General features: G+C 32.8%; 2 protein-coding genes across 2 annotated transcripts; both read right to left on the bottom strand.

Annotated features, from left to right (window-relative positions):
- Positions 1–1,084: 1,084 nt before the first annotated feature.
- LOC123675474 (interaptin-like) lies at positions 1,085–6,115 on the bottom strand. The gene is made up of 8 exons (XM_045610832.1): positions 6,111–6,115; positions 5,981–6,060; positions 5,803–5,925; positions 4,533–5,723; positions 4,122–4,475; positions 2,679–3,457; positions 1,945–2,407; positions 1,085–1,515 (listed from the first exon to the last, which is right to left on the bottom strand). The coding sequence occupies exons 1-8, from the start codon at positions 6,113–6,115 to the stop codon at positions 1,172–1,174; spliced, it is 3,339 nt and encodes a 1,112-aa protein (XP_045466788.1). The 3' UTR covers positions 1,085–1,171.
- Positions 6,116–10,298: 4,183 nt separating this feature from the next.
- LOC123676967 (sortilin-related receptor-like) lies at positions 10,299–17,425 on the bottom strand. The gene is made up of 5 exons (XM_045613322.1): positions 16,817–17,425; positions 14,169–14,356; positions 12,882–13,218; positions 10,582–10,701; positions 10,299–10,457 (listed from the first exon to the last, which is right to left on the bottom strand). Exons 1-5 carry the CDS (start codon positions 17,106–17,108, stop codon positions 10,339–10,341), a joined length of 1,056 nt encoding a protein of 351 aa, XP_045469278.1. The 5' UTR covers positions 17,109–17,425; the 3' UTR covers positions 10,299–10,338.
- Positions 17,426–19,318: the final 1,893 nt, after the last annotated feature.

Raw genomic sequence — 19,318 nt, 5'->3', positions numbered from 1 at the left:
TTATTTACCAGCCGAGGGCTCCATACAACAATAATTTATTACTGAATATTTCGATTTAATAAATGATATGTATATTTGAGCGCCATCATCAAGTATTTTTTCAAACATCGAGTTCGTGAATTTTCTTTGAAGGAGTCACTATTATTCCTCTCAGACATCTTTTCAATTTCACATGAAAACGTATTTTTGAAATTGAATTCACTTTGTCAAATTTATCAGACGTTTTGTCGATTCCATTAAAACAACGTTTTGCGAATTGTTCAAAAGTACGATGCTCCTCAAAGATGCATTTTAGTACCATTATTATTTTTTAGAGCGCTTATTCGATTTCAATAAAACTGGCGCTTGGCATTTTTTTATTTTACTACTTCTTCTTAGTACGCCGTCTCCTAACGAAGGTTGGCGATCCATCTGGCAATCAAAACTCTAGATGTAGCTGCCCTAAAAATGTCGGTGGAGGTGCAACCAAACCATCTTCTCAAATCCTTCAGCCAAGAATTTTGTCTTCTACCCACCGATCTTCTGCCCTGTATCTTTCCTTCTTTCATCAACCTAAGAAGCTCATATTTCGCACCCTTCATCACATGCCCTATGTATCTAGTCTTTCTTTCTTTGATACTGAAAAGGAGCTCAAGTGGTTTACGCAGAGAGAGTAGTAGAGTACTCTCTCATTGTCATTTTGTGCACCCAAGATATCCGCAACATGCGTCTATAAAGGAACATCTCAAATGCCTGCAGTTTCTTCTCTGTAGTTGGATCGAGAGTCCATCCTTCACACCGATATAACAAAATGAAGAACACATAGCATCTTACCATTCGCATGTCCAGTGCTATCTCAGGTTTTGTAAAGAACTGTTTCATGTTCATAAAGGCCTTTCTGGCTGGCGTGATCTTATTTCAATTTTACTACAAGGAGTGGTATTATCACTAAGAAAACATTTTTGTGTCAAAAAGTATGTTTTATCAACATACTTCCCCATCCCCACAATTTGGCGCATCGGCAAATACTATAGTGTAGTACTTTAGTCTGTTTTTTGGGCTAAATGATGAATATTTTGATTATATGAAAACAAATTTATTTATGTAAAAATTAATATATTTACAGTTTACAATACACTATTTACAAGTTTATAATAAATAAAACAATATAATTCAATAAAAGTTTTACAAATTAACTGGTACTGGTAGTTTTCAAGTGTTCGTTATATCCCTTGATATCATGCATGTTTGAATTTTTAAACATTAAAACAATATCACCCTTAATAAGGTGTCTGTAGGAACTTCTTGCTGTGAAAACATTTTTCTTCTTCATCCATGGTGGCATTCTTCCAAAATTGGCGTATTTGAATTTCAACTTGCAATCGCCATTTGGTAAAAGTTCATTTTCACCATCAGGATCACCAACTTCTCCTACCATTACCTGCATTTTGGCCTCATTCAAGTCATTTTCAACTTCTGCCTGATAATCGTCCAGTTGTTTGTTCAAAGTATCCAAACTTTCTTCAATACGATTTCCTAAAAAAATTTTAATATGAATATGGAGAAAAATCATAGAGGATATCACATTCTTAGCAGTACTGGAATAGTTATTCATAATACAAGTGCAGAAGGCTCTGATATTCTTTCATGAGCATAATGAATGTGAGTTTGAATTCACTGAATTTTAATTGAAACTAATGAAATATTTACATAAATATAGTTTTTGCATTGAAAATATTGGTTGGCAGAACTGTTTTCTGTGTCATAAATTTGACAAATAGATAATTCTGTGACAGGAGAGTTCCGAGTACCAACATAAAATAATTAAATATAACTATCAAATCTGTGTGAAACTGATTCTCTTCTACAAGATATGGCAGAATGAACAGATATGCGCCACAGAATTAGATAATTATATTCATGGACCAAAGGAATGTTGTGGTAGAAAGGGAAAAAATTGCTTACCAAATTGATCATAACCAGCATTGTCGAAAGCTCCACCACCATTTTTCCTCAAATTAGCAGGACTATCCGTATTATCAATAATTATACTATGATTCACATCGCTGAATCTCACACTCTTCCTTCTTTGCAATTTTGCATTATCGCCCTTTTTTATTATGGGAGTGCAAACAACGTTCAACATAAGACTGTTATCATCTATAATAGGCATATCCTCTATCAAAGTTTCTTCTTTCTTGTCATTGGGAGGTGTGGGACTTGTCAAATCCAAACCTGGATTAACGATTCCCAAATTCCCATTTTTCTTGCTACGTTTCACTTCGTATTTATTTGGAGTAGCTTCTAAACTGACCAGCGAATCGTCAGAAACAAAACAAGGGTTTTCAACAGAAAGTAACTCCTTTTTCTTTTTAGTTGGTTCAACTACGCTTTGCTCTGATCCACTAGGTTCTACTTCTTCAACAATCTAGAAACCATTTAATGAATGAATGAATTTGTGAAATGAACTATTTTAATTCATAAATGAATTGGAAATATGTAAGATCCCAATGATAGCATGAAATAAAGGAAATCAATTTTTCAAGAAATTATCAATTCTTTTTATTTTTTCTGATGAATGTCATAGACATAAAGGTTTATAGAAAAAAATATACAAAATTATTTCATATTTCCATTTCCTTTAATTAAAATACTACTATTATTTTACAAAAAATTTTTTTTTTACAAAAACATCATACCTTATTTTTTTTATTTTTCTTCTTTTTCTTATTTTCTTCATCACCTACAGCTGGAACCTTATCTTCTTGTTTTATCTTTTTTTTCAATTCAAATTTATTATCTTCTGTATTGCATTGATAATTTTCATTGAATGCAGAGTTTTCAATACCATTTGTGAGGGGTTTTTGTTCCTTTTTTGATTTCTTCTTTTCTTTCTTTTGTGTCTTGGATTCGGCAATAGAATCATCAATTGATTGTAAAGATACATCTAATCCAGAAGTCTCTTCCACACATGACTTATCACTACCTTCAATATTTTTCAACTTCTTCTTTTTTTGTTTCTTGGATTCCTCATTTATTTCATGAATTGATTGTGTAGATTCATCAAGTCTAGAAGCATCTTCAGCACATGGATTATCAATACCTTCAGTATTTTTCGATTTCTTCTTATTTTTCTTTTGCGTCTTTGATTCCACAGTAGAATCATCAATTGATTGTAAAGATAAATCAAATCCAGAAGTCTCTTCGACACATGGATTATCAATACCTACAATTTTTTTCGATTTCTTCTTCTTTTGTTTTTTAGAATCTCCAATTGATTCTACAGATTCATTAAGTCTAGAAATATCTTCTACACATGGATTATCAATACCTTCAATATTTTTCGATTTCTTCTTCTTTTGTTTTTTAGAATCTCCAATTGATTCTAGAGATTCATTAAGTCTAGAAGTATCTTCTACGCATGGATTATCAATACCTTCAATATTTTTGGATTTCTTCTTTTTCTTTTCAGATTTACCTGAAATAAAAACTATATTAAGTAAAATTCACACAAAATACAAATTAAATGGTAATATCAACACTTAATACCCATTACACATAACCAAAGATATATGTGAGCTACTCTCTGAAGAAATTTAAAGTTTAGGCACCAGAAAAGTATATTTCAAGGTATTTATATTTTACAAATAGCTTTCTTGTTAATGGTGCTAGTATGGTATGAAGTGATATGAAGAAAGTCATCATTATTTGAGCTTGCCATTCCATATTTCATTGCATAAATAGGGTATTGAATTGAAAAAAGTGTAACTTCGGACTATATTTTTGTTTTCGAACATCATGTATATATGAAAATAATTTTAAATTCCGCTTTGGATTACCCTATACAGATCACAAAAAAAGATTTTCGGTATATAAAAAGAGAGTGTTACATACTTCAAGAGATATGTATCAGAGTTAAAAAGTCAGCCGACTTCCATAGTGCAGTCAATGAGTTTAGGATACTATTGAAGAGAGATGATATATTCACACATAATATCTATGGATTTGCTAATCCAAAATAATGCTAAGATAATTCCAACATAATGTTAATATCACATTGAATTAAATGAACTGCTATTTGAAAATCAACTTAAATACTTAAGTGATAAGTTTTTATCGGGTAGTCTTAGAAAAAAACTTACTTGGTAATGAGGTATCTCCTTTTTCACTTTTCTGCTTTCTCACTTCGTCATCAGGACTAACAGCCAAATTTTCTGGTTCTTCTACAATAGCATCCAAATTATGTTTTTGAATAGATATTTCATTATATAAAGGATCAAATGCTGGATTAGCTAAACCATTCTCATTGTTAGCATCTTTAATTTTCTTGTCGTTTTTATTTTTCTTTGATTTTTTATTAGGTGTCTCAACAATTTTTTCCTCATCCTGAAGTGTGTGCAAATCTTCAAAGTTTTTGAATTTTTTCTTCACTGGTGTAAAAGCAATGTCAAGTTCGGACTCTGATTTCCTTTTTTTACCTTTTTTAGAAGGTATATCTGAAACATGATATGATTAATATACAAACGAAAAATTTTTTATACGCAAATACATACCTTCATTCACATTACTAGTTTCTAGAGTTTCATCAGACTTGACTTGTTCACGTTTCTTCTTCTTTTTTTTTTCTAAACCATTCTCAACGATTTCATTATCCTTCTCTTCAGTTTTACATTCATCTGGAATATCATTCTTCTTGTTTTTATTCTTTTTCTTTTTAGTCTTACAATCGTCTCCAGCATTCTCATGTTCTGCAGTACTATTTTCCTGAATGAAAGACACGAAGGATGGTTTAATAGTTGAGATTTTAGATTCATTGGTTTTTAGTTTCTTTGCTCTTTTATCCTCTTTCTCACCATCATCAGCAAAAGTTTTACGTTTCTTATTTACTTTGATAATATCTTCATCACCTTTTAATTGATCACTTCCCTTGACAAAAGACTTAAAGGACGACTGAATTTTACTTAGATTAGAATTAGTTTTAAAACCAAATCCAACAGTCTGTCTTTCATTATCAGAATTTTCAACATCCTTATCATCATTTTTTTTTATTTCACTTATTCCAAACTTCAAGGGTTTTTTGACTTCTGTTTCAGTCGCTTTTACAAAGGACATAAATTTACTCTTGGTTTTTGATTCATTTTTATTATATCGATCATATCCCAAACCAAAACACGATTTGCGAAAATTATCTACCTGATCATTTTTTTTGTGCATTGGTTTCTCTCCATTTTGTTCTGAAACAAATTCTTGATTTTCTTCCTTTAGATTTCCACTGCCACTGAATCCTAAACCAAAACTAGGTTTCCCAATATCTACATCATATTCATTATTTGTACTTTTTAATACACTATCACTCGAAATATTCTTCAAATTTCCTAGTTTATTTTTGAAGTAATCCAACATATTTCCGCCATTGTGAGTTACAACACCAAAACTTTTGGTTTCCACATTTTCCTTTTCATTATTTTCCTCTTCAGTTTTAGTTTGTGGTTTTAACAAGTCTGTCAAACTTTTTTTACCAAAAATATTAGCCAAATCCTTTTCACTATATCTAGATAAATCTTTACCTCTAGTGAATTTATGATAATGTACTCTGGCCTTAGAAGTTTGTGACTTTTTTTCTAAAGATTCAATCTTAGAATCGTTCATACTTTCATTTTTAGCTCCACCTAATGAGTTTAACAATTCAGTGAAGTTAGATTCATGTTCTGACCACTGATCATCTTTTATTTTGAATCCCATTCCTGAAATTAAAGATAATGTTTAATTTTGAATGCTAAAACGGTAAGAACTAATCTAAAAATACTTGAATATAAATCTAACCTTTTGTATCATTTTTATAAGCCACTCTGATATGATCGGTCATTCCATCTTCATTAGCACCAAGACCTTTACCAGCACTCCATCCCATTTTTTGTAATAACTTTTGACCAAAACTGTTTGGATCTAAAACAACAATATATTAAAAACAAGATCAAAAGAAGAATTATAGTTAAATTACCATCACTCCAACTTTTTCCTCGAGGATTCAAGGACCATTTTTGTTTTCTTTTACGTTCGGACATCATTTTAACGGCGAAACTTTAAAAAAACTTCTCTTACGAACAATTTAAAACTCCACTTTTAAATACCGCATTGTGGGAATGCGGTTTTATATAAGTGAGGTTAACATTTCGCACATAGACATAGCCCACAGAATACAATAATTTTTTTTATTTTCTTTTCTTCTTCTTCAACCCCGACAGTGGCTACTACATTAGTGAATCTTAAATTCGCCCTCTGGAGGCTAAATTTCGAACCACCCTATGAGCAAATGTGTTGAGAAAAAAAAGAGAAATGTTCCTTGAGTAAGTTCTGCACCATTGTTAGAATAATTTTTATTGAGTTATTGGGTATAGGTGACCGAATTTATTCCACTGCAATACTCTTCATTTTTCCCAAAAGAGAAATGTGCTATTCAGCTTCTTATTTTTATTCTCTATTATGGTATTTGCGGAGTACTTTAGAAGTCTTTATCATTTCATAAGCATATTAATTAGTATTAAAAATATACAGGGTGTTCCTTAATGATATGCTTATATTAAAGAGGGCCAGGCGCGGATCCAGGCCCCACTTTTGGGGGGGGAACTTTGAAAACTGAAAATGTGGAACCTAGACACTTCCGCCATTTTGTGACGTTATTTTTTGCCGTTCATTAATTTGGGTTTTCACAAAATGTATTGAAGGTGAAATTTTTGCTGATTTTGTAATTATTTGAGCCTTAGTATGTCAAATTCTAGGAGGACCGGCGAAATTTAAGAGGTGCCCGGGCTATTTGGGGGGGGGGGGACGTTCCTCCATTTCCCCCCCCCCCCCTTGGATCCGCGCCTGAATAGGGCGGTTCTTGGAGCCGTTTTGAAAAGAAAACTTCATATGGATGTATATCGTAAACGTGCCAACTTTGAGATACAGGGTGGTAAAGTTTCCAGAAATAAAATAATTTTTTTATAACCACAATGATGCTATTTGGTATGAGCAAGATATGTTTTCTGACGTCCAAATTTATTATTTTTACCAATGGCGTTTGTATGGGTTTTGCAGTGAATATTTTTGAAGGAAAAATGATAAGACATTGCTCTTTATAAAATTAAGAATTTTTTTTGAAATTATCAATTTCTGAACAAATTAGGTCTTATAATTCCACTTTGTTCGGAGCATGATATTCGCTAGAAAAAATAAAATCATTTTACTTCAGAGACAAATTGCAAAAAGTGCCATGGGCTGATTGTACTATGGAAATCGTGTTTTTTTTTTATGGTATTCAGTTTCGTTCAATATGAAATGATAATTCATTCAGAAACATAGTGTAAAATCTAAAGTCGAAAATGTATTTTTAGAATTCTCATTCGTTTTTGAATCAGTTTCAGCTTTTAATTTGATTTTAGTCCATACACAATCAATTTCCATGGAATGATCAACCCATGACACTTTTGGCAATTTGTATCTGAAGTAAAACGATCTCTATTTTTTCAAACGAAAACTATTTGACGGAAAAAATAGAATCACGAGGTCAAATTTATTTGTAAATGAATGAGAATTTCAAAAATAATTTTTAATTTGAGAAAAAGCAGTGTCTTACAGACGCCACTGGTAAAATAATTAAATGATTTGTACATCAGAAAATGTATCATGATGTAGTGAAAACGTGTACAAAATTTTATTGAAATATCTGCGAAAGCATCGCAGTTGCAAAAAGCAGTCAATCAATACAATTAATGCGAAAGAAATTCAATGCCTCCATTATTTTAATGATTGTTGAACGAACGTCATTTGTTTATTATTTTCGCTCTATTAGTTAATGACTTTCTAATGGAATCATTAAATTAGGGACGATACTTCTATTGCTATTCATCTAGTTATTAGTGAACTTATTTTAAAGGCTTTGTCTATAGGTTGCCTCGTAACTTTCAATTTGAATGGGGATACGTTCTATTAGTGTGACGGCACACACCGCCATTTTTGGTTCTCCTGTCAGTGTTCGGAATCCAAACAAATAAATTGTCATTCAAATTAGTACGGTGTCTTTGAAGGAATTGGCTTATTTTCATAAATAAGAGTATTTGAGGAACGATTTCAGTATTAATTGATAGATAGAAGGAACGAGGTTAATACCAGTAAGTTTGAATCCTGTATCATTTCCCTGATTTTGTAAAAAGCCGTGTTTATTAGTTGAACTTGATAGACTTGATTACTGGCAGTAATCTCGTGCCTTCTGTCTATCAATTAATAGTAAAATCGTTCCCTAAATAACCTTAATTAACAAAATAAGCCGATTTCTTCAACGACAACGTACTAATTTGGATGACAATTAGTTTGTTTGGATTCCGAATACTGACAGAAGAACTAAAATGGCGGTGTGTGACGTCATCACTAATAGAGCGTATATCGTGTACGTCCAATATCTCCTAAACTCTTAGAACATTAATAATCTATCTATATTCTAAGCCTAGACTAGACTGGTTTCTAGGAGGTATTGGTACGTCACGAATGGTTGAAGCTGATTGGTTGAGGTTACGAGGCAACGTCTGATCATAGAAATATAATATATAAAAGTTTTCCATATTCGACAACCATGTTTTCTATTCACCGTGGAGTTGAGCATGCGCATTTTGATTTTAAAATTCAATTTGCATCACTTTTTGGACAAGCCGATGAGAGAGTTGGCATTCTAGTTATATTATATTTCTATGCGTCTGATGACACTGTGTCCGTAAAGTATGGAACAAATTCATTTTCAGCTAAACAGACCATTTTAAGAAATAATATTGAAACACGTTAATTTTTTATTTTAATTTACCGTATTTTGAAATAATAATCTAATATATAGGGTGAATTATTTTCGAGTAATGACGTCACCGTCATTTTTTTCTTAAATGGAACACCCCCATTTTGTCTCAATTTTCCGATTACTCTAGCTGAGCGGATTCCAAAAATGTGTCACATGTTGTTTCCAATTGGTACAGGGTGGACAAAAATACAATAGTTTTGTGTGTGCTCATAAAGTAACGCGTAACATTCTTCATTAGTTAAATTAACAATATTATCAAAAATACTTATTGTCTAGCGGCAATTGGTTTGAATGTAACACCCTGTAGTTTAGTGAATTTTTAGATTAATAAAAATGTATAAATATAAGAAATAATTTCTTTCATATTCTGTCTGCTATAGAACACAAGTACCAAACATGTTTGGAAACAGCTCATTTTTATTAATCTAAAAATGTAACAAACTACAGGGTGTTACATTCAAACCAATTGCCGCTAGACAATAAGTACTTTTGCTAATATTGTTAATTTAACTAATAAAGAATGTTACGCGTTACTTTATGAGCACACACAAAACTATTGTATTTTTGTCCACCCTGTACCAATTGGAAACAACATGTGACACATTTTTGAAATCAGCTCAACTAGAGTAATCGGAAAATTGAGACAAAATGGGGGTGTTCCATTAAAAAAAATGACGGTGACGTCATTACTCGAAAGTAATTCAGCCTGTATAATAGACTATTACTTTAAAATACGGTAAATTTGAATAAAAAATCGACGTGTTTCAGGGTTACTTCTTAAAATGGTCTGTTCAGGTAAAGATGAATTTGTTCCATACTTTACGTATAGACCTTGGCCAATGACGATATGGATATTAGATGACGCCTTACCCACACTCTTTAGATTTTAGATAATATGAATCCTTTTGAGCTAGAAAAAAAAGGATGACACATTTTCGGGCTCGATTTTTGAGATAATGAATTTGATGAAAACTGCAACCTTATAACATCAACTGTTTTCAAGCTATAAGAGAAAATTGGAAAATTTCGGAAAATGAAAAGTTCTCATAACTTATTCTTTACTGGTGCTATAAACATGGAACAGAAACATTCTAGAGGAATTTTTTTTCGGTAGAAGCCATTAGTGTTATCATTTGTTTTATATTGCCATTATTTTTGAAGTTATTAAACAAACTTGTGTTTTTTCAAATGTAAACCATAGAAATTTTTATGTTCTATATACTTACATTTCAAAGTGAAAAAGAACTCGAGGAACGTTACCCCCGAAATACCCCCTCCCAAACAATTTTCTGGCACCCCCTAGAATTTGACATAGTAAGGCTTGAATAATTACAAGATTAGCAAAAATTTAATTTGACTCAATATCTGAAACAAAGATATTGAAAGTACGAATACGTAATACTATTGCCCAAAATGCCAGTACCTTTTGGCTTTTGAATTTCCAGAAGTTTCTTAATATATAAAAAGTTATGGATAAATGAAATAGCAATAGTGCTATAAAAATATATATTTAGTCAACGAATACAGCATCTTTATAGTGAACAACCCTGTGGTTCATCACTCGAGTCTAAACAGTGTGCTATACCATCACAAAAATATTCTTGGGTAATGCACTGACCATTAAGGCAACTATAGTGTTGTGGAGGGCATCCTGTAAAAAATAATCGAAAGTAGTTTTATATAAGAACATAAATGTAGGAAAAACCTAGAAGTACCACTTATTTATTCAGGCCAATAAACATTATTACCATTTTGTATTATATTTTATTATTTACCTTCGTGGCAAAGATTTTCGTCCGATCGATCCCAGCAGTCCACAATTCCATCACATTTTTTGCTTTTAGGAAGACATTTGGTTGAATTTGTACATTGGAAATTTTCTTTAAGATTACAATCTGTAAAATAAATATGGATTCTTCACTCTTAGTCTCTTTACCTCAGGGAATGCCTGAAAACTCCTAATTTCTATCAAGAATATCTGACTACATGATTTAAATCTGAAGGTAAGTATTTTTTTTCGACAATTAGATTAGATTATATTTAATTAAGGATGTTACGTTTCACTACGACCTAATGGTCTATTGTGCCCCCCCTCAGAGCTATTCTCTTCATAACGTGATCTACAGCTCGCCTTCCAGTTCCAGAATTCTAATGAACTCCAGTATCTGGGATGGCTTCAAGGAGGCTAATTCCTCACTTCTACAAGTTTCTTGTCCAAAGCAGGTTTTGCGTTGGCTAGCGATGGCGAGGTTTTCCGTCACCAGGTGATCCGGAGTTTCTTCCTCCTCCTCACATAATCTGCACTCGTCATTTTCTGTTAGAGCCATTCTCATGAGGTGTTTTCTAAGGCGGCAATGCCCTGTGACGAATCCAGTGAGGAGGTGTAGCATATTCTTACTAAGATTCTTCTTGGATCTTGTAGAGTCAAAGTTTCGAAAAAACTTTTTAGAGTGATTCAGACCAGGAAGATTCCGCCAGAGTTTTTCTCTTTCGGTTACCCCCTTCCTGAAACTTTTTCTTGTAGGTGCGTTTCTACACCACAGAAAGGTTCCGGCCGATGAAAGGAGTTTGTGCTCCTTTTCTGGCAAGTGTGTTGTCCTCATTCTCTCTGATTCTCGAGTGGCCGGGAACCCAGTATAAAATGGCCCTGTTATTCTTACCCATTTCATCAAGTTTTCTTCGGCACCCCAATACCATATTAAAATCGATTTTTCCTCAATGAATAGTAACAAATTTATACTCCTAATATTGGAAAGATTAGAACTTTGAGGAAAAAATAATGTTTTCAATATTATCATTCAATTAAAATGTTCGATTCGGCCGTATCCTAGATCCTTGATTTTTAGTCTTTTAAAGATATGGATTTCATTAATATTTTAAGGATCAATATGGCTCTTTCGTGCCACTGTGTTTTTCCTCAAAATAAAATTCATTTTTGAAATTCTCATTAATTTCTGAACGAATTAGATCTCATGTTTCTACTTTGTGGTTTTCGCTTGAAAAAATTGTTTTACATCAGGGTCAAATTTCTAAAAGTGACATGGGGGGATTTTGGTATGATATTAGTCAATACCTCCTAGAAAAGAAGGCCAATACCTCCTATAGAAGGTAGGTATTGTTTCTGGGTGCAGAAAATCTACCTTAGCTGATGGCAAACGAAAGGCAAAAAAAATTAATATTCAATTCTTAATGTGAACATAATCATGATAGTGAAAACAAAATAGTATTATTCTGAAAAAATTTTAAAACTAAAAATAAAATTCCGAAATATGATATAAAGGAGTAGAATTAGAAAAAATTTTGAATATTAAATATCAATTTATTCTTATTTCCACCATCTTATTATGTACATGACAATTATTAATCTGAAAATTCCATTGTACAAAGAAAAATGAGAATCTTTGCAAAATTTTGAGAAAGAAAGTCCTATAAAAATGGGCTGCAAACGCTTTGTTTTCGAGATGCAGGGTGTTTCTCGTAGACCTACTTTTTTGTGATGATTATAACAGTTTATTGAATCTATTAAATCCTCGCTACAGATTGGGTAAATAAGTACCAAAACTTATAATTAATTCATTCATCATTGCTTGCGAACTGGATCTTTATAATAATTTGGATTTTCCGGAGGATTACTAGAGAATTGTTTGAAATTTTTCTCGAAATCTGGAGCAGATATATGACAAAACTACTAGAAACCAAAAAGCGCAGTACCTACTGGACCGAAGTTTATTCTCAAATTTTTTTAAATCACCAGTGGTCCCCCAAAAATATGTTGTGGAGGAAAGAAGCGGATACTCTGCAGAAAAAATATCACCCTGCAGATTTGCATTAAAAATAAGCATATCTCGTGATGAAAACTTCGAATTGGAATATCTATACCAAATTCAAGTTAAATATCTTGTGAAGGGAAGGTGCTATGAGAAAGAAACTTGAATAAATTGAACTTTAACACCTTGTATTTCGAAAAGAAGAAAAGAAGAAATTTTTTTTTAAATGAGGAATCTGTCATCTACGTTTGTATCTCCAATTTAGGAACACCCTGTAAGTTAGTACTAGTAGATATTTTCACCCTTACCACAAAATCTTTCGTCCTGCATATTCGTGCAATGAATAATTCCATCGCATACTTTACTTCTGGCTATACACTGCTCGCCACAATTGAAGGTATCCTCAGGACATTTGAGCAGATTCTTCAATGGCGAACACTCGTAGACTTTACGTTGTCTATCCAGAATGGCACAAAATTCTATATTCAATATACAGAGTCCTCCACAACCGGTTGGGTCATGTTTGTCCGAAATTTCTACACACTTCGGCTTTTCAGTTTCTTCAGTTTTGAAACACACGTGGTTTTCTGTGCAGTTTGTACAGTAGGAAATCCCACTGGCGCCCTCTGTAGAGCTGGAGGAGTCCTGAAATTTTGGCATTAAATTTTGAAATTTGGCATTTGCGTGACTTGAAGGCAAATACATATCTTCATGGGGTTTTTATTTTACCTATAACGGGTGTTTTTTAGCTGCATGAGAAGTTTCTATAGTAGTAGGTATGTAGACGTTAGGTCAGGCGACCTAGCAGGCCACTTGTTGGGTCTTCGAACATGACTTCATTAAAATATCAAATATGTTTTATTTTTTGAGTTGTTGTTTTCAACTCTATCGAATTATGTAGAAATATACCTACGGGGTGTCCCATTTGAAAAAAATTTCAAAGCGATATCTCATGAAATATCAGTTTGCGAAAAATTCAATGAACGTAATTGAATTGTACGAAAAAACACGAATGTTTTATTAGAAATTGAAAATTTTCAACAGAAAAAAGTTATAGCAATATTTCGAAAATGAACATTTTCGAAAAACACCCGGTAACTATGTAACTGTGATAGCTATGGAGTTTGTCATGAAAATTGGTCCTAAGTTTTCGTCTATCTAGTATAAAAATATGACTTCTCTTTCAAAAGTGTCCAATTGGGCCCACCCTGTACAATGATGATGTACAAGGGATTAAACAAAAATCGTGCCGTCTGAAATAAGTTTTGATGATTTAATTATTGGTTGCTCTACTATTTCACAAGGAACCTACATTGTAGGCGATACAATAAATTTGAGTATCTATTATCTACATATTTCTTTGAGTTTCATGAGCAAATTATTTTTAGGTAGGTACACTTCTGAACATTATTGAGGGTTTTAAGATCTTCAAATCGATTTGAAAAACATATCTCTAACCTATCAATTATGATTAGTAATAAGGTTTTTGAAAAGTCCAATTTTTGATATCACACATTTTGTAATAATCTTGAAATTTTTATTTATTTATTGTCATTAACGAAGAAAAATGTTTGATAGTGAATAAATCAACTTACATTTGTAAATTTTTCTGCAACAGTTTCATTTACTTTCCTTAAATTTAGTCCTAACGTACTGAAACTTTCTTCTGCATTTTGATCTACATGTTTTCCAATGTTTTTCAGTATATCTTCGGTGCTCCTTACTGCCGTCGATATACTCTGGTTGCCGAAATTACATAAACTATTATTGAACAACTTCTTTTCTGGAAATAATAGATAATTTGTAAAATTTGCCAAAAAAATTTGCACTATCATGATAATATACAAACCAGCAAAATTAGGGGGATGGATAAAATGTCTAGTTCATTTTTTCTTGAACCCTGGGACTGATTTTATCAATTATTTTTTCGAATGGAAGCTTGACTCCTCGAAGACATAACTGTTCAGATATTGAACTCATTTACTTCCTTTTTTGTTATATACATAAATGAACAAAAAAAAAATTAAGTAAGGTTTTATTCAGAACATCCTGTGTTTTTTAAAATGATTTCACAAAACGAAATATATACAGAGTGGGCAACATATTGATAGCAACTTCATTTTTTCAAATGGAACACCCTGTATATCTTTCTATATTTGACTAGCTCTTTTTCACCTGATTTCAAATATAAAACATATGTTTGGCCTATCTCTCTTATTCTGAGTACCACAGAGTTTCAAATTTTAAGAACCACCTGGCAAGCTAAGTAGGTAATCTGTTTTCAATTGGAAAACTGCAATAATTCAGAATGCCATTTTTTGAGTTATCTCGTTACCAACGATACTTAACAACGTTTGTCATTGAATAAAACCATTCATCGAATATGCTCTACACAGAAGCGGAAAAATTTGAAATATTTTCGCTTTATGTGGAGAACAATAAAAAAAAGAAAGCTACAAGGAGATAATATATGGAGTTGAATCCAAATCACCCAATTCCAATTCAAAGTGAAAAACGTATGTCAAATTGTTGGCAAAGAGTTAACTCAAAAAAGGACATTTTGAGTTATCACAGTCTTCCACTTGAAAACTGATTACTGAGCATGCCAGGTGGTTCTTAAAATTTGAAACTCTGTGGTACTCAGAATAAGAGAGATAGGCCAAACATATGTTATATATTTGAAATCAGGTGAAAAAGAGCTAGTCAAATATAGAAAAATATACAGGGTGTTCCATTTGAAAAAATGAAGTTGATATCAATATGTTGCCCACTCTGTATATATTTCGTTTTGTGAAATCATCTCAAAAACCACTACTCGATTTCGTGAAACTTTCGTGGAAAACATTTATTTGTACCTCTTCTAGTAACAAAGTTAAAGGGGGGTCAAATTATAGTGAAAAACCCGTTACATTCGTTAACAGACGAATAGTTTAAGAACACTCAGATGTTGCCTCATCTTTTCTTAATATTTCCTCATTTTTATTATTGTGATAACTTAATTCTGAGATAAATTGCAGCACTTCATATGGTACCGTTTATCGAGTGTCCCAAATTCGTTGTCTAGTGAGTGGATCTCAGAACCCATTTGAGCTAAAAAAATGAATGGTACATTTTCAGGCTCGATTTTTTAGAGAATTAATTTGGCGAAACCCGCAACCTCATAAATTCAACTGTTTCCAAGTTATAAAAGAAAATTGGAAAATGGAGCAAAATGAAAAGTTCTCATAACTTCTTTTTATTTGTGCTATAAACATGAAACAAAAACATTCTACAAGCACTTCTTTAATTTGTCCAATCATTTGTTTCTTATTGCAATCAGTTTTGAAGTTATAATACAAACTTGTGTTTTTTTGAATGTGAGCCATATACCACTATTTTATCTGTCATTTCGTTACTCGATAATATTTTCAAAATGAGGTATCGCAACCCCTCATCCCTATTCAAAATCAAGGGGTTTTTACGGGGCTGCGAAGAGCGAAAAAGTTGTTACCCCTCGAATCAGAAATTGAAGGGTCCGAGCGATTTTCCACATTTTCATTTTGAGGCCGGAAAATCGAGGTGTTAAGCTTCATTTGGACCACACTGTATATAACATGATGTACACATTTCTTATCAAACTATGTGTTTTTTCAAATGTAAATCATAAAATTTTCTATAACAAATAAAATCGCTGTTTTTCTATTTCTTTTCTCTTCTATCCAATGAATAATTCAACGAAATAACAAAGAAGAAGCATTCAAAATCAGTTGCAGAATCATGATACTGATGACCATAGGGATTCATAATATCAATGATATTAGAGGTATGGGTTCGTTAAAAAAATGAAATTTCAATATGCCTATTGATGAAAAAGAACATTGTATTTATGAAATCAAGTTAATGATTGTATTTTTTTGATACGCTGAACAATTTTCTTCAGCGTACTGAATCCTTTCGAAGTGTTGTATAATTTCTCTCAAAACTAAGATATCGCAATTTCCGAAATGAGGAAATGTTTAAAAAAGATTAGGCAATATCTAAACATTCTCTTCTCTCAAAGATTCATTTCACAGGGTATACTTTTTGTTCACCCCTGCATATAATAACAAAACACAAAGTAACTGGAGGCGGCATTTGAAAAATTATGTTACTGAGGAATAAAGCTACAATTAAAAAAAATTACAAGTTGGTTGAGATTTGGTATAATTTTGCCGGTGTGTACTTACAAATATTACAATTAATTTCAGGGTATTGAAATACTCACCCAACTCAAATGCGAAGAAAGCACCACTTGCAATCGCCAATAAAATAGAAGAAAAAACAATGCAATAAACTAAACACTTAACAGTTCTACTCTTCTTGATGTCACCCTCGTCATGTTCGTTTATTTTCAGCACCCACTTATGCCCAAACACATTTTTTTTGATGATGAGATTTCTGTTGAAGGTGTTTTGAAAAACTTCCCGACTCACAGTGGGCACCTCGATGTTTCTGTGATGTCTTGAGGCATCGAAATAGTGTACTTTCGTCAATTCGACGTTTCTCACCGGCAACATTTTTTTTTTGGTCAGATTGATTCTTCCGGCATGTTTTCGACGCGAGGTTTGATCAATACAAACAAATTCAGAGCGTGGTGGCTAATACCGGCTTTTTGTACACTTGAACACATTTCATAATTTTTTAACATCGAAAAAACGCACGACTTGTACGAAACACATTGTCGAATTCAGTGGAAATTCGTAAACGTGTGTGTTTCTGTCCACGAAGAGCTGTCAATTGATATGGTCTGTTTGGTTTCAGGAGTACCTAAAGGGGAAAGGTTAATTATAACATATAGGTAAAGGTATCATGCTTCAACTGACACATGCTCTCCAAATTAGAAGAGGAAATAAAATAGTTGAATATATTATGTTGTAACATCTGCTCGTTCTGCACAGTTTAAAGGTCTCTGTTATATTGTTGTTCATTCGGTTGGAACAGTGTCCAAAACTTGCGTTCGAATTATTTATCCAAGGCAGGGGCGCATCCATAGATTGGACATTTGGAGGGAGAAATATTAGAATTTTACAAACAAAATTGTAATTTAAATTCTGCATCCAATTAACAGCGAGTTATTGTGTGTTCAAATTTTTGATTGTCCACCATCTATATAATATTTCAAGAATAGGGGGGCCAGGATTTTTTAAGGGGGGCCAAGATTTCCTGGTCCACCTAGTTTAATTTAAATTCATTCTGTATTTCATTGCTTATGCGATATTTCAGTGGGGTGGCAGTAAAAATTTAGGGGGGTTTGCGCCCCCTACAACCCAATATAAATCCAATATGATTAAAATGAAATTAATGCAGAAAGTGGTGGTCAAAACTCGGAACTATAGGGTTGTGAAAAGGTAATAAAAATATTTAAAATGGTGACAAAGAAAATTGGCTCACATATGGAAAAGGTCTCAAATGATAAGGTTCGAGTCAATTTTGTCCGTCCGTAAACATGACAACTCAGAAATATTTTGATGTTTGAAATTTTTAAGGTAGGTTTATGTTCAAGTTCGTTGATAAGCAAAATTTCACTAGGTGATTCGGAAATATAGCGCCTGAAGATTTTGTTTTCTGATAATTTCAAAACCGTGTTTAAGTCGATATTCAGACCTGTTCTGTCGTATGGATGTGAAACTTGGAACACAACAAGGAGAATGAGGAGTAAACTACAGGCAGTAGAAATGAAATTTTTGAGAGGAGTGAAGGGGGTTACAAGGATGGACAGAAGGAGAAATGAGGACATAAGAGGTGAATTGGGGATAAAATCATTGGAAAGGTTTGTGGGTGAGAGGCAGTTGGGATGGTGGGGACACTTACATCGTATGGAGGAGGAGAGACCAATCAAACAAATATGGGAGGCAAAAGTCGAGAAAAAGGCAAAAAGGGGGAGACCGCAACAAACATGGGAGGATATGGTAGAGGAGGAAATAAAGAAAAGAGGGAAAAGCGTCAGGGAAGCGGAGATGATGACATCAAATAGGACAGAATGGAAGAAATTCATTGAATCAAATTAGAATTATTCTTAAGTTATTGTTAAGTTGGAAAATGTAGATAATGAAACCCATACACCGAAAGGTATCAAATGGGATACAGATTATATATACTAATCTCATATATAGGAAGCAACCTTAGAATATGCAATTCAAACAGCATGCAATTTATGCTATCTTCAACAAGACAATGGCAAAAACTAATATTTGTTGGAAAAATGTTTTTTTATTACGCTATTAAAATTTAAGGAGGGACTGAGGCAGGGTGGAGTACTGAGTCCGACATTGTTTATACTGTTTTTGGATGAGATAATCAGAGAAGCAAAGGAGAGAACAGAGAAGCTTACAATTGGTTTTAAGAACTTAAGAAGAGTTGTAATATCAGAATGTGCCTTTGCGGATGACATCGTATTGATGGCGGGAACAAGGAGGAGTATACAGGGAAATTTGGATATATGGAATGGAATACTGAGAAAATATGGGATGGAAATAAATAGAAGAAAGACAAAAGTGATGGAAGTGAACGATGAACGGGAGGATGATTGGAGATTGGAAATTGAGGGAGAGGAAGTTGAAAAGGTGAAATGTTTCAGATATTTAGGAGTGAACATAGAAAATACGGGAAGCCAAGAAAGGGAGATTAACGAGAGAATTGAAAAAGCCGGCAGATTATACCACACAATTAATAGGAAATTCCTAAGAAGAACTGAAGTCGAAGAGAAAACTAAAATGACCGTGTTTAA

The sequence above is a fragment of the Harmonia axyridis genome, chromosome 3, assembly GCF_914767665.1.
Source record: "Harmonia axyridis chromosome 3, icHarAxyr1.1, whole genome shotgun sequence".
NCBI lineage: Eukaryota > Metazoa > Arthropoda > Insecta > Coleoptera > Coccinellidae > Harmonia > Harmonia axyridis.
This window is presented reverse-complemented; position numbering and strand designations above follow the sequence as displayed.

Excerpts from the sequence above, each read along its gene's own strand:
- LOC123675474 (XM_045610832.1), bottom strand. Across the intron at positions 3,458-4,121 it reads AGGAGATACCTCATTACCAA|GTAAATCTGAAAAGAAAAAG; the intron begins GTAAGTTTTTTT and ends TTTTTATTTCAG. Across the intron at positions 2,408-2,678 it reads AGAAAAATAAAAAAAATAAG|ATTGTTGAAGAAGTAGAACC; the intron begins GTATGATGTTTT and ends AATGGTTTCTAG.
- LOC123676967 (XM_045613322.1), bottom strand. The coding sequence starts at position 17,108 with ATGTTGCCGGTGAGAAACGTCGAATTGACGAAAGTACACTATTTCGAT. Across the intron at positions 13,219-14,168 it reads TTGCAGAAAAATTTACAAAT|GACTCCTCCAGCTCTACAGA; the intron begins GTAAGTTGATTT and ends CCAAAATTTCAG. Across the intron at positions 10,702-12,881 it reads GCAGGACGAAAGATTTTGTG|ATTGTAATCTTAAAGAAAAT; the intron begins GTAAGGGTGAAA and ends TTTATTTTACAG.